Source organism: Lepidochelys olivacea (assembly GCF_965140295.1).
Source record: "Lepidochelys olivacea isolate rLepOli2 genome assembly, chromosome: 12".
Classification (NCBI taxonomy): domain Eukaryota; kingdom Metazoa; phylum Chordata; order Testudines; family Cheloniidae; genus Lepidochelys; species Lepidochelys olivacea.
Window position 1 is genome coordinate 15349621 of NC_140422.1, and position 16253 is coordinate 15365873.

General features: G+C 37.8%; 1 protein-coding gene across 2 annotated transcripts in view; it reads right to left on the bottom strand.

Annotated features, from left to right (window-relative positions):
• The window catches only part of CYLD (CYLD lysine 63 deubiquitinase), a 46731-nt gene that overhangs the window by 20783 nt on the left and 9695 nt on the right, over positions 1-16253 (bottom strand). Inside the window, exons 3-11 of one of the 2 annotated variants that reach the window (XM_084644765.1) lie at positions 16026-16193; positions 14488-14593; positions 11278-11376; positions 10069-10185; positions 6309-6688; positions 4105-4270; positions 2686-2827; positions 2043-2165; positions 371-462 (exon numbers count right to left, since the gene is read on the bottom strand). In XM_084644765.1, the coding sequence (XP_084500891.1) occupies positions 371-462; positions 2043-2165; positions 2686-2827; positions 4105-4270; positions 6309-6688; positions 10069-10185; positions 11278-11376; positions 14488-14593; positions 16026-16193 (1393 nt within the window). Of the gene's footprint in view, positions 1-370; positions 463-2042; positions 2166-2685; positions 2828-4104; positions 4271-6308; positions 6689-10068; positions 10186-11277; positions 11377-14487; positions 14594-15890; positions 16194-16253 lie in introns of both variants that reach the window. The other variant, XM_084644764.1, reaches the window with a different exon arrangement.

The following is a 16253-nucleotide window of genomic DNA, read 5'->3' on the forward strand; positions in this document are numbered from 1 at the left end:
TCCAACCTCTCTCATGGTCTCTGGTTTTTTTTCATATCAGCCTTGGACCTCCTCTGGCTGGTGGAAGAAGTTTCCCCTTTGTAATACAGGGAAGGGGGAGGGGGGGGGGGGGACCAAAAGCTTAGATTCTGCAGAAATTGCTAGTTTAGGCCTCCTCATCAGCAGTAGCTAGCAGGAGAGTAAATTCTTCAATCTCCATCCCTAAATCAAAGTTTTGATACTATAGTGATGGGTGCTACAGAAAAAAAAAAAACTCTGTATATCTTAACATAGAATATGTAATTAATATATTTTTTCAGTCCCTTCTTATAGCAACTACTAGATATCTAGAAACAAACAAACAAACAAAAAAAAACACCTCTACAATTACCTTTTTCCTCAGAAGTGAATCCTGATGCAGCTTCAACTTTTTCAAGTATTTTCCTCAATTTCATTATTTTCGTGGCACACACATATCCGTAACTACATTAAGAAATTGGTTTAATAAACTATTAGCTAACCCTTTTCATCAAGTCAATAGAGAAGAGAGACTTAATAACCAGAAGCTAGAATACAGACTATTTGCTCAAAAAACTTTATTTCCCTTACTGACTTTTATAGTATCTGGCATTCCCCTCATAAATCTAAATGCCAGACCTCTTGTATTCTGCAGCACAATGGACCAAGTTCTTTATCATTGCCACAGTTTTCTATGACAGAGTGCTGCTGAATTCTGAGGTGCATGGACATTTCTGTGATCGCTTCATGTAAATTCAGAGTTTTATAAAACATGAAACAAATTAGTTTCTTGTGTTATTTTCTTGTGTTACACACATTTCAGTTTTGGAATAGTTGTCAATTTAACTTGCACTACCCCACCATATTCAGTATTCACCAAATTTTATAATGACAGTACACAACAGCATTGCAGAAATAGTTCCAGTTAAGAGTATTTCACTTTTTTCTGAATGCAAAAAGCTGCGTTTGAAACATGGAGGTGGTTGAAGTTTTGTGAATTAGAGAGGAGACGTGTCTCCTCTTTCTATATTGTGGGAAGGTGTAGCGAAAAGCCTTGAAACACTGGGGGCAAGGGGAGACAAAAAAACAAAAACAAACAAAAAGTTTTTAATTTTCTGTCCTAGCAATCATCTGAGATTTCTTTGGCTGGAGATAGATTGTGCAATCCATTCTCTGGCCATGGAATCACAAAATACACCAGTGGTGTGCACGTCTTCACTTCTAAGAGTTCAAAATCCAGCATTTTTCTTCAAAGGAAGAAAGCTAAAACTTTTACAAAGAAGCTATTAATGGTAAAACCAAAGTATAGCTTCAGAACTATAACCATTACTAATTAATTATGTTTTCATAGACCCCAGTGATTTTTTTTGAACTAAAGATGAATTTATAATCCCCACTGCATATTGCTATGTATGTCCTACTGTAACATTTCCTTTGTTCTATGAGCCTCAAACTTCTCATCTCTACTCATTACCTTTGAATTTCTCTTTTAATATAATTTGCTAAATGATTTATTTCAGTGTATGATATACCCACAAAGCAGAATTTTCTGAAACTTTTTAAAACCAGTTGTGATCGTTACTAATGACTAACGAGGAAGAGAAGAGTCCGTCTGAATCACACAATCCTAAACAGAAGAGAAACTGAGGTACAACTGTTTTTCATGCCATAGTTATCAAGATGTTGGGTAGTTAGAACAATCTGTCTATCCAAGTCACCATTGGTGACTACTACCACTTATTTTGTGCCAACACATATGGTTTATCTAAAGCTAGAGACAAGTTTGTTTCCAGTTCCAGAAAATGGAAATGCCGATATAACTATGCCGTCTTACATTTTTTGTAAGATCATCTGCAGTTACACCAATTAGATTAAAAATCACCAGAGCAGTTTATCCTCGCTGCCTTACAATAGCAGTCCTCAGGAAGGAACTTTTCATTCCCTTGACATACTATTGCACAGTTGGCTAGGTATTTATGAAATTTATACTAGACTGGAGACTCATTGGCTACTTCTGATACAATGTTTTCTATGCAACTACTTACATCCGCAGAGGGTTTACAATCTCTGTCCTTAGCAGCTCTTGAGTTTCACTGTAATATTCTACATCATTCTTTTCTTTTGGTCTAAGTAAAACAGTGTCCAAAACAGAGCTAAAAGAAAAAAGGCTGAAAGACAAAAAAAAATTATTTTCATTCTGTAAAATGCTGAGGAACATAACTAAGTCTCAAGACAAACCAATGAAGGCCAGAGGAGGAAGTAAAGAACAAAATCAAGCAAAAATAAATTACTCCACACCAAAGAAAATAAAGGTAGAAGACAAGAATAATGACTGGAAACCATTCAAGAATTCAAATTAAACATTTCATGTTAGGAAGTTATTTAACCCACTCAGTGAATATCACAATGTATAGTCAGGAGCCAATCCGGCCCTGGTGGGTTCCATTCAATTGAAATGAATGTAATCCCTACACTGGCATAACATGTACAATAGTTATTCCACTATGTTCATCTCCAGTATGTAATCATATATATGTATTGTTCGTTGCACAGCAATAATGCAAAACATTCAATACAAATTAGTACTCTGCTACTCTATTATGTTTGTAACATTTCTCCTCACCCACATCTTTGAATTCAGTTGCACAAATTAAAAGAAATTAAAAACAAAATTAAAAAAAACCTTACCAGAATAAGGTGGAGTCTAAGTAACAGGAATTGTAATGACCCTGGATACCTTTCTTCTTTCCAATCATGGTCTCTAAACCTTCTTTTTCTGTTTTTGGAGGAGTGTTTTCTTCTACTACTTCACTTAAGTATCCTCCAAAGGCTGAAAATATTTTTTTAAAGTTACTTAAAAGCTTCAAAATTTCACCTCCATCAAGATTTTTCTATAAGTGTTTTGTAGACAACATATTGCTTACTTTAAAACCATTCTTTCCCTATACTAGAAAGGGAGACAAGGTTGGTGATGTAACATTCTATTGGACCAATTTGTCTTGAAGGAATGTACAAACTTTCAAGCAACAGAGAGCTGCTCTTCAGGTCCTGGAAGGAAGCAGTGTGGCATTTATTGTACTATTTATTCTCAGTGAGTGAAACACATTCTGCAGCAATGGTGCACAAGTCCTTAAAGCCCCACTGATGTCCTACATTACCACACTTGGATTGAGCCCACTACACTGGAATAGTTTCATCTAGTGTGCATAAATGAATTTCATCCTAATTTTTACATATTTTATTTAAACCATCTTAAAAGGTACAAATGTTTAGAAACTCTCTCTCTTTGCCAAAACACATCTAGCACAAGATCATCAAGACAGTCTGAATATTTTGCATCCAGAGAATATGCCTCCACCACATACACAAGCACTCTTTTCCATTTAATAAGTTGTTAGTATTTACATGCTGATTTTTTCCCCTCTCAAAATAAGCTGTATTGAAGGAGAATGGAAGCGGACTTACAGGATCTGAACCAGATCATATATTGCTGGAGTTGCAAATGTAATTGGCTCAACCTGCATCAAGGGAGATTTAGGAAAAAGGTTCTAGCTATAGAGATAGTTAAGCATCGAAACAGGCTTCCAATGAAAGTTATGGAATCCCCATAATTGAAGGTTTTAAGAACAGGTTAGACAAACACTTGTCAGGGTGTCCTACCTCAGCACAGAGGACTGGACTAGATAACCTCTTGACATCCCTTCCAACTCTACATTTCTATAAAACTCGCAGCAAGATTGCTGCTGCCATCAGTAAAGTGAGAAATGCCAAGTGTAATTAAAAACTTCAATTTCCAATACATTTCACAATTTACACACTGATCTTTGTCATATGATATATAAGACTGCAATAGGAAAAAGCTTCAACTTTCTTAAAAGTAGTGGTAGAACATTTTTTTGCTTTAAAGTCATTGACGGAATAATTCACAGAAAAATGTTAAATTGTGTTCTGTGCATAGTACTCTCACCAACTACTAATCAGATTAAGTAGTGTTTGTACAGCCTTTTAAATGGTATGTATTTCTAGCTGACTACTGCATGAAGAACCAAAATCAGAAAGAATGTTACTTCCACATTAGTAAATAATTGTGAAGGACATGTTCAATACCTAGAGAGTTGCAGCGTTCAATCTGGTTGGGAACAGGCTGCAGTGACGCAAACCTAGAATCTGGCCTGCAGCTCTTGAGTTTAACAAAGAGAGCCTTTTTGGGGGCACAGGTGAAGTATCTAGTTCCTTTAAATGTTCCATCTGTACAGCTGGCGCATTCATCTTCCTGAAAATGAAACAGAGGGGATTTACCACTTTTTTTTTAAAAAACGGAAAAAAATGCATGCAGAACTACTGTCCTAGAAGTCCAATTCCTAGGATTCTGGTGATTTAGGTGTTTGACAAGATATCTATGATAAAGACACCTCTACTCAAGTTTTCTACTCTGCGATGCAAGATTGATTTAGAGCTGCAAGTTGGTATATATGGCTTCAGTTCAGGAGTGATTTATTTTTTAGTTTAATGATAAGACCAGCAAAGCCACATTGCTGTGCCCTTCAACCCCTCTGCAATCAGGTAAGTTTACGGTATTCTCTATGCAGTATTTTTCACCACCATAAATAATTATCGTTTGAATTTTTTCATTGCAGGCTGGGGGGAAATATACCAGTGCAGCTTCTGTAACCGTGTGAGCATGAAGGAAGTCTGAATGTTTGAAGTATAATTCTAACAGGGAACAGAATGATTAAGACTGGAAGATAGCTATTTCAAGGATGCTGTCAAAGGTATTAATGACTATTAAACAGATGTTAGACCTATTGCAGAAGTGTACTATGTGCAAGTCCAAAGGCCAAGTTTAGCCCATGGAGTCACAAAACACAGCCTGCAGATCATTTGTGACTGCAAATATAGGATGAAGGACAGAGTTAATCAGCTACAGTGGTTTTTTTGGTGACAAATCAAAATGCACCCATGTCCTCATCTGCCTCCTCTTTAAGAGGGAAAACATGTTTACCATATGTATACCGCTAGGATTTTAATACATACTTGTGTAAAATTCAACAGAAAATTATTCTTAAGAGGCATCATATTACGCGCACAGAAAATAATTTAGTTGCTGCACAGTCACAACCAGGTCTACGACTACCATAAAAATATCAAAATCATAACACAAATCTGTATAATTCTGCTGCAACTGTGGCTTTATTTGAAATTTGTGTAATTGGCCTTGTAAGTAGAACTGGTTGGGAATTTTCGGCAAAATGGTTTGTCAATGACAATGCTAATTCATCAAAACTGAAAGGGGAGGCGAAAAAACAAAAACACTTTTTCCAGTAACTTTTGTCAGGAAAGATTTCTTGGGACACTCAAATGGGACATGAAAGACTCATGGACTGGAACCTGGGCTCACACATCCCAATGAATACTCTAATCACTTGGCTATAGAGTCTCTCTCTAGCCCAATAAATATTACTCATATGAAGTGAAGACACTCCAACAGGAGAGACCGGGAGAAACCCACCCCAAAATAACCAGTTGCCTTGTGGTTAGAGCACTCTTCATCTGGCAGTGCAAGGATTTGATCCCAGGTCTCCCATATCCCAGGTGAATGCTAGTATATAGTGGTTAGAGCTATTCTGGGGTGGGTGTGTCTCTCTTTTCTCTCCCTTCCTCCCTCCAAAAAAAATTTGAAAAGTCCCAGTTTTGTTCCAAAGCAGAGCAGGACTTGGAAAACCATTTTCTGCTCTGCTCTACCTATTAGGTATGACTTAAATCCACTGCTAAATTCAAGTCTCTGAATATAACTATTAGTTACCGTGGAACTATGGTGGCAATCATTGTGCTAATATTCTACCATCTGGTAACAGCCTTCACATTCTGAAGACTATTACAGACAATATTTTATGTAGGTTGTATTCCCTGTCTTTTTAAAGAGAAAATGATGGATGTCCAGTAATTCACAAATTCTGATGGAGCAGCCTATATAAACTAAGAAACAAATAAAAGGAATTTAAGGCTCTTCTACACTACAAAAATGTATAACTACAACAGTTTTATCTGTAGTACAGAAAGATCCCAACCATCTCATAACTTGGTGATGAAACAGGGCTTTAATGGAGTTATAAAATGATTAAGTCCTATTCAAAAATTTAAACTATGCTGCACTCAGATCATGTGACAACTATATTTCAGCCAAGCCAAATTACTGGTATTTTGTAGAGTACATGGGCTCTGGTCCTCAGTTACAAAACTATTACTTAAATTGCAAGACAGACAGAAAATAGAACTGTAAACAATACGACTGTGCAGTTTGTATTATTTACCAGTTCCAATCCAGCCAATACTTCATTTACTCCTGGGGGCTGACCGATCCAGCGGATTACTCCATAGAAAGGAGGATTTTCTTTTACTTCAGCCAGTGAACCTGCCTCAAGACCATGCAAGTTATTGACAGGCACTACTGTTGATGGACTTTCCTGGGTGGCAGCAGTGTTCAAATCCCCAATAACTGATTGAACAGACAGAGAGAGGGGGCTATGTCCAATAGTACCATTAGTATGAGACGTTTTTGTCAGGCTAAAAGGTAGAGAGTGAAATCTATTTTCGTTAGATAAACAGTTTGTTGGAGGCGGCTGTAGTGGTGGTGAAGAATGACCGAATCCAGAAGATGGGTCGGCAAGTGATTTTGCAGGGTCTTCAGCAACTGTTAACAAAGAAACAAGGGACAAATTAAGTAGCTCACTTGCTTCCCAAAGAAAGGCTCTGTAGGTCAAAAACAGTATCTTACTGTAGCTGTGGATAGAAAATGCTGTTATGATTGGTCCCTGTGCGGGTGCACCAGAAGGTATTCCCTACCACTGCAAGTGGAAACTAGTCACAAATTGTAGAGATACCAGGAATCGCTGTGTAGTGAGGTGGTGTGGTTCCCTGCCACCCTGGAGAGGGACGAGCCCCTCCAGACACCACAGTGAGCGGAGCCAGGGAGCTCTGAGCCCGCCCCCAAGAGTCAGGCGTTGCCCTGGAAGTATAAAGGCCCAACCTCAGGGCTCACTAGGGAAGCAGATGCTGGGAAGGCCAGACGCCTCCGGCCTAGCTCACAATTGGGAAAGCCCAGCGGCCTGCGGAAAACCAGAGGACTGGCCCGACCTGCCCCGCACCAGCTACCCAGAGGAGTTGCCCCGTGCCAGCTATCCCAAGGAATCCATGGTGCTGGACCCCCATGAGGACACCACCCTGACCCAGGTACCTCAAGAGGGGGAGTCTGGGAATAGCCTGGGGGCAGCCAACTCTAGTCGGGTTCTCGCAGTGCTGCAGCCAATGTCAGTGGGTTGCGGCCAGGATCCCCACTGAATCAGTAGCGGGTCTTCTGCTGCTGCTAGGGCCCCGGGCTGGGATGCAGTGGAGTGGGAGGGTCTGCATCCCCCTGCCACCCAACTTGTGGGTGGCAGTCTCCCCCTCTCCTAGGCCCATTGGAACCTAGGGCTTGGGCCTGTTATTATATACTGTTACTGCTCAGCCCCTGCCTGAGGGCCTGACTCACCATTGCCCCAGCCTGACCTAGGCTCACTGTGTTTATCTGTACCTTCACTAAGGCCATAGAGGAAGACTCCCGCAGCCAGACTAATTCCCCGCAAGAGCCCAAAGGTAGTGAGGCGGTGTGGTTCCTGGCCGCCCGGAGAGAGACGAGCCCCAGCTAGCCTCTCTACACGCTGCCTCCAAACACTACTGGAAGTATGAGACACCCGGGCGAGTAGGTAGGGCTAGACCTGTGCTCACTTCCACAGCAGCCAACAGAACTGCTAGGCTCAGAGAAGGGAATTATGCCATGTTGTGCTACTGTATATGGTGCTGTAAGCACATTTTCCCAGTATGCCAAAAAGCTCCAAGAATTGTGTGTCCCAGATGCATGTCTTCTGCTGGGGAAGAGAGTGTCTATCCCTCTTCCTTCTGCACAAGCTAGTATTCAAAATTACATAGCTCTGCTGAAGGCCTAAATTATTTCATTTCATTTAAAATGAAAAGGGGCAGCTAATATGCTATTATGCTTGTGGAGCAACATTTCCCGACATCACAAAACACTGTTCCTTTTGCTTCTAGATTTTTCCTGTATTTAGTCAAGTTTGCCAAACTAAGTAAATAGTTTATAACCTCACATCTCTTCCTAATGGACAATAATCCACTTCACAAAGTTATCACCCTAAATCAGGCAGTGTTTGGTGAGGAGACTCCACAGCATAATGCACCAAAGAGCACAGATTTTCTAAGTCAAGGTAGGGTACATTAGCAGGCAACTATAGGAAGACTTAGTCTAAAGATAAATATAGAGTAGAATTTTCTTACACTGCCAATCTTTATAGCTGTGTCCAGGTGTCACAAATTTTAAGAAATATGCTATGTGGAATGGCCAAAAAAAAAAACCAGTTGTCTTAATATACAGGTCAACAGGAATCATGGAATGACTTGACAGCTGGCAGTTAGTAACTAGTGTAGTATGTTTCACATTTGCTTGTTATTAACTATAGGTTATAAATATCTGATTTAGGACATCATTTATCCCCTGGGCATATCGTAAGAGTATATTTTGGTTCACGCAGAGATAGGATCTGTCATCTAGTGCTTATGCAGGATAAAGTAACTGACTTGCTACCTGAAGAAACGTAAATAAATCATGAGTAATTCAGTGCTAGATAAATGAGGTCACAAGCAGATGTACTAGTTTGATACTATTTATAAGCGTCTTACGTCTTGTCTCAACTCCCTAGCTGGTCTACGATGCACAACTGGCATTCACAGAGCAAGTAGCAACTTATTCTTTTCTTGTCAGCCTTTCATGTGACAGTATTTAAAAATTCCAAACACACAAAATTAACTCCTTCATGCTTGTTACTTTCCAGGAAATGATAAGTTCTTACTCACTTTAAATCAGAGAAATTCTCTCTCAAACTGATTTTACACTGAAATAATGCATTTATTATTTGCTAGGCAGCCAGGAATGATCTTAACTCAGTTTCATTTTTAAGTTTATTGACTTCAGTGCCTGTTACTGCTGTATGTGCTTTCATTGTAAACCCATGTTTTTAGCAGTCCCCCTCCCCAGTTTCAGCCATAAGAACTCCTTGCCAGATGACACACACCTGTTATGACCCTAGAAGCAATTTCTGGGGATAGTATAAACCTCTGTCTTTTGTTAGACAAGAGCAGAAACTATCAAGATTTACTGATCCTACATGCTTTAGGTATTTCCTTAAAATCAAGTGTGCAGTTTCAAGAAACTTTAGATACAAAAATGCAAGTACAATTTTGTTTTATCAAACATAGCTAGCTGATTTTGTTATAACTCTGAACAACTGGTGTACTGAATATGGCAATATTATGATCCACTTAAAACTGGAGAGTTAAATAAACTACAGAAGGATGAGTCAGATAAAACTCCTTTATGTACCAGGAGGAGGTTTGAAGGTATCATCCACATTCAGTGATGTGCCTCAACAATGTCATGTGTAACACGTATAACTCGCCCCCATTTACATACAATGAGTTTGTTACATACCTACCTACCACAGAGTTGAAAAGCTACAATCTTCAAGTTAAGATTAAAGTGTATATAATACCTCTCAGGCAGTGGTGGGCAACCTGCAGCCTGTCAGTGTAATCTGCTGGAGGGCCACCAGACAGTTCGTCTACATTTGCACGGCTGCCTGCAGCTAGCTCCCAGAGGCCCCGGTTAGCCGTTCCCGGCAAATGGGAACTGCAGGAAGGGACGCGGACCATAGGGATGTGCTGGCCACCGCTTCCCAAGGTCCCATTTGCCGGGACGGTCAATGTTAAACTGTTTCGCAGCCCACCAGTGGATTACCCTGACGGGCTGCATGTGGCCTGCGGGCCGCAGGTTGTCCACCACTGGTTAAAGGGGTATTCATCAATGTTTGGCATGATCAAACACAGAACACCTATTTCAAACAGTTTGATTCCCCCCTCCCCGCCCAAGTAACACTCACTTTCCACAGTGCTAATGAACATTTCATTATAGCCTTATGTGAAACAGCATGCATTTGTATAAAAGGGTAACTTATCCCTCATTACCTTCGTCAATATACCATGTGTTTTTTGATTTAGTTTGTGGTTGAGAATCAACTGGAGAGCCATTTAATGTGTAAAAAAATTCAGATCTGTTTCTATTTCCAGGCTCGGAGGTAGATCCTAGAAGAAACAGCATTAATAAAAATCCTGCTTTGTGCTCATTTCATTACATATCTTGTACACAAGCAATCCTGCCTCCCACTTTCCAGGGGCAGCGAGTACTCCTGCAGCAAAGACAACAAAGTTCAAAGCCTGCACTGAGGTAACATTGCTCCTAAAACTATTTTAATTGTCCAAGCTGAAGTTTCATATATATTTATTTAACTGGTTACCCTTTAAATAAAAATTAATTATTCAATTAACTAGTTCAGAGTAGAAGAGCAAACTAAAGTCCAATTCCACACTGAATTCCATGCAGGTAGATCCCTGTGCCCACAGAATTACACAAACCTCAATGGACATCCATTTAATGTAGGACTGGAGCCGGGGAGTGGGGGTGGGGATATTTTTTGCAAAATATTCACTTTGCAGATGGTAATTTTACAACTTGGCTTGGCAAAAAACTGATTTTATTTAAAAAGTTTTTTACAGTTGTGCAAAATTATGGAGGGGGTTCAGAATTTAATGAAGGTAGACACTGAGATTCAAAATGTTAGAGCTTTAACATTGTTAAAAGACAAACTATAATATAATGTGTCAAAATATACACAGTAAATATTCCTAACCAAAACAAATTCTCGAGTAGCATTTTTCTTACTTTTGCCTATCTGCAATCTCCAATCATCAACAGAAGGTTTGCTCTTTTTTTTTTTTTTTTGGGGGGTGGGGGGGGAGAGAAGCCAGAGAGAAATTGACATTTACCGAAACGTCTAATCTTTCCAAACCTATTTACAACCAACTAAGTGAACCTCCAGGAAAACTGAAGGAAAAAAAAAAAAAAAAAAACACATTCAGCTTTGTATTCTGCTTCTATGCAATGTATTTTTTTGTATTTCCCTGCCAGTGTTTTTTCCTACAGCCATTTTCATGGAAACAGTTGCTGCTATTCCTCACCTGAAGTCTTTATTATGATTTCACAAAGGACTGACTTCAAATGCCAAGGAAGAGCAGATGAACAAATAAATAAATTAAAAATGCTCCCTTTTCCTACAAACATCCCTAAAAATAAAGTAAGAAGGACTGTTTTTAAGAAGTAAAATTACTCTCAAGTACCTGTGACCTTTTGCTTACTATGATTGAATAAGCTTTTGTCACCACCACCTCTTGAGGCAAAGGCAAGTTTGGGAAGTCTCCTGTCCTGTGATACAGTCTCTAGAATAGGCATAGAGGTAGAATTTTAGTTTTTTCACATAGGTGCAAGCATAACTGAGGTTATAAAACTATGCTTATAAGGCAAAAAGTAAGTAATAAAACCTTTAAAACCATAGTACAATAAAGCACAGTAAATGTCCCTCTACTACCACTACCAAGAATCAGTAAAATAAAACGATCATCAACATTTCTCTTATTAAAAACTTAAGGCCAAAGATTTCAAGCCTGGGTATACAAGGTCAGAGTCTTAACACGTGGCCCGATTTTCGAGACTACTGGGCACATGCAGCTCCTGTTGATTTAAATGGTCTCTGTGGGTGACCATCACCTTATAGAAAGTGGGGGTTGGATGAGGGGAAAATCAGACTGATTTCATGATGAGTTACCTAAGTATGGCTTTTGTAGCCTAAGTTTAGGCACCCAGATTTGAAAATTTTGGCCTATCAGTTCTCACAATAATTGGATGGGATTTTGAGGTAGGTACCTGAAAGTATTCCCCACTTAGTTTTCGAAGTGGACCAGATTTCAAGTCAATGGTACCTTTTTAAAAAGCGCACTTACAAATGTTCCACATAAATATATTCTTGAGGAAGCAGACCTACAATATATTTTTTTAATATCAGGCCTTTTATGACTACATCTTGGAATAGGTCTGATGTCATGATGAAGGTGTAAGAAACACTTTAATTTCATTGTAAGGTTCTCCCCCCCATTTCATTAACTATATTTTATGTACTGTTCCACGAGACATCCTTTAACATTTCAGACAAGCAAAAAGATAAAAACTTGCATTTTGTAACATGTCAATTTTATGTTTACTGCAAGAAGTTGAAGCATGAAGAACCAAAATGTGTTTCAGAACTATTCATGGGATTTTTCTCGAGATTATGAATGAAATTTTAAGGAGCAGTTCCCTGCTACTGGAAAATCTACAATATACACTGCAAAATGAAACTAAATAATAGAACCTTGCAAGATGACAATATAGAAGACAAGACCCCCAAAACAAGCATAACTTTAAATGAAGTTATGCCACAATCTAGCTGCCTCAGTTTTCCAAAATTATATCAATTATACGTTTGTTAGGCTGTGGTTTGTCTTTGTATGTTGTAATGTCTCATATTCTGCATGTGGTCAAAAACCCACTTATTAATTGCAAGCCAATGAAGAACTCTTCCTCCCCTCACCCCCAAGTAGAAGATGTTCTCCCCCACCTTTACAGAAAGAATTGACAAAAAATTAAGAGAATTAAAAAAAAAAAAAAAAACAGGTCATGCAACAATTTAAATATAATGTTGATTGCATTTCCGCCTATTTTATGCGCAATGCGCTAAATGTAGTTCATTGAAAACAGCAAGTTATCATGCATGCAGAAAATCATTTCTTCTGCATAACATCAGAAGATTTGGAACATGCAACATATCTTTTAGAGTTCAAATAAAAAAAACCCCTCATGTTTCTGAATAGCAGTTCATTTACATTTTAGCAGCATAACCCCTTAGGAGTAGTACATTTAAACACACTTCAGTGACTTCTGCTGGAGTACATTAGCTTATCTCTGCCCAGCCATCCAAAACAACATCCCCTGAAGATACTTGGGATTTTTTTGGAAGGATTTACCATTTTACCATGATAAAGTGTATAGTCCTCTTAAGTTCCAACAACTTACCATGACACAGTTGACAATAAAACTGTATTTAATATATAAAAAAAGACTATAGTCATTCTTTTTGAACTGTTAGGCCCCAAGTAAGCAAGGCATTTAAACATATGCTTAACTTTAACCATGCAAGTAACTCCATTAAAATAAAATAAACTAGACTACACACCTACTTAAAGATAGGCAGGGATATGCTTAAATACTTTTGCTATATTTGGGCATTACACAGCAACTTAGCAAAACTGAGCGGAACAAAACCTAATTTTTGGATGACTAAAAGGTATACTCAGTTGTATTTATTAAGTAAAAGACCACAAATTATTTCTGTACTTTGAAGTCTACATTTTAAAAGCAGAAAAACTAGATTCACTGAGTTCAGGTTTTGTGATATTAAAATTCCTATTCAAAAGCATAAATATGAATGTCGCTAGTAGAAACAACTAAGACAGACCCACAATTTTGAATACTTATGACTTATCAACACTGCTGCAACAAACGTTCTTTACGGATAATATGTGGGAGTCCTTAAGAAACCTATTTTCTGGAGGAAAAACTAAACAGAATCCAGTGCACCCCAAGTACTGCAAACTAAACAAATGAGTAGGAGATGTACATAATGCTTCCATGAGTGGCATTATGTGTCTGTGCTATTTCACACCACTCCTCAGCATGAATGTACTCTTGAAGAACGGTTAGAGTGGGGAGAAGGTTGTAGTTACAGACCCCAGCAGTGTAATACCACAACTATGCTAGGCCCCACCCCCCAAAATATATATTTTTTTATAAATATATATAAATACTAAAAGTAACGAATTTTAGTTAGGTGTTTACATATTCTAGATCAGAATTTTGATTACCACAGAGCACAGCATTTTGACCAGAGCTAGAAAAATCGCAATTTGAAAACTGAATTTTAGTACACCATTTGTGAAGTATCCACACAAAAAAGGGTTGTAGTTATTGCAGGTTAGTTTGTTGAACCGATGTGAACAACAAACTGCATGCATTCCACAGTTTTAACTTGGATGTTTCAGAAATTAATACTATGGGTATTTGCATTGTGTGATACTGGTAAATCACATGGTATTATTTGCATTGTACTGGATGACCTAAGCTTCGTACTACACAAGAAATTACTTTCTTGTTCCAGATATTCACAATTGCTCAACACAATCTGATGGATGATTAATAAGAATCTTTTCAAGAACGGGTGCATTGCCACCACCAGTACTCAAATATTTATCCACAAGTATTCATTAGACAATCTGCTTCCCATCAAAAATCCTCTCCACTTGAATGGTTATTGCATAAACAGAAGGGGTTGCAGATACCAGGAAAGCTAATCAGTGGGGTATATTTAAAAATATTAATGCACTTATTTTTGCAATTATATACTTTGCACTGATTTACATATTAACTAGCCAGTTATTTTTCAAATCCACAAAGTATACCTGGGATAACATCATTGATATGCAAGAGAAGTGTACTTTCTACACTTGCAAAACTGCAAAGTTGTCTTCCATTGTATCTTCCATCCCAGTTCCCAATAGGATTATCCTAAAAATAAAAAATTAAAGATCTCAAAGTATTATCCAAAAGAAGTATTTACAGAATTTAAAAAAAAAAAAAACACACACACACACTTGAGAGTTTAGATACAGGTTTGGCCATATGTGGCACAAAGTGGAAAAATGCAAAGTTTGAAAAATAAATTTTTGCTTAGCAACAAAATTTCAAGTATAGAATTTAAAAAAAAGAAAATCCATAGTACACCATTCTCAGAATCCATAAATGTTGGCAACAGATAATGTTCTGCTACAATATTTTAACATGCAATAGACATGTGATCATTAATTAACAGAAGTGCCTTAAAGATAATAAAAATGTGAAAATTGTTCTTGATTTAATACTGGTCATTAATATAGAAATGCCAAAACTGATGCAATTCTTCATGCAATGGCACAATAGGTTTTTGCACCATGGAAGACTCTTATTCTTCTTTTAGTAAGAGTTAAAATATTCCACTTACTTATAACATGTATGGGCTTAAAAAAAAAAAAAAAAAAAAATCTTACAAGCAATATAAAAAAAGAAAAAAAGATTACCTCTTCCAGTCCATCTCACAAATATTTCCTGTTTGCATGAATGTGCCATCTACTAAGTTCTCTTTCTGTACTAATAATTAGGTTAGCTAACAAGCACTGGAGCTGTTCAAACTGCTGCTGCTGCTGCAATCAGGAAAGGAAGCACAGGCCAAAACATTTTGCAGGTTCTATCAAAAGCATGGGTATTGTTTATTTTAAGTAAATTTTTCAGAAATTGCTAAGAATAAGTTAAACAAAATGAACATGACAACTAAATTTAGAGAATAGATTTAGTATTTTATAGATAGGTAAAGTATCGTTCTTCAAAACCTCAGTGTTCTTGCAAATACAGACCAAAAAAAAAAATGATATGCAAACAAACTCGTTATACCAAAATAAAATCCAAAACAAAAGAGGAAAAAGTAATTCAGTGTATTTCCCCTAAAGGCAAAATAAATGTAAAAATCACACTCACAAGCCAAACCATTAGTTCAATAATACCCAAGCCTCATGTGATACCTAACAAAGCAAGTAACGCAGTGGAGGCAACTTAATCAGACTATTCTGCCTAAAAACTTTTGAGTCAAATACTATATTGTTACCTCATGCCAAAAATAGCTGCTGAATGCCATCTATATATGTCAGTGTTGATTTTCCACTTTCCTGTCATTAGCCTCCATCGAAGTAACTTGTAGATACCTGTTTATCTTCTAATTGCATGTACTTTCACTAACACACACGCAAAAGTTATTAAAATCAGATTTTCTTACCATGTCCACTCCAACAACGTATCCTAAACTTTCGTTTCCTGGTAAGACATCACAGAATATAACTGTCCCATACTCTATACCTTCTCCTATCTTCAGAGAAACCCTGGAGTTGATCTCCAAAGGTGGAAGTTCTACCTGCATCGTGTCAACTGGAGCTGCATAATCACTCTCTAGTTCACTGTCATCATCTTCCACCAACTCTAGTTTGTCCAAGGCAACAAAAACTCCACAATCCTCATCGCATCTGAAAAACTGTTTTCCTTGGTACAGTCCATCAGTAAAGCCTTGACCACGACCTTCTTCCTGGATTTTGGAAAGAGAAACCAAAACATTAAAAATACTAATATTTTTGTAGGAATTATT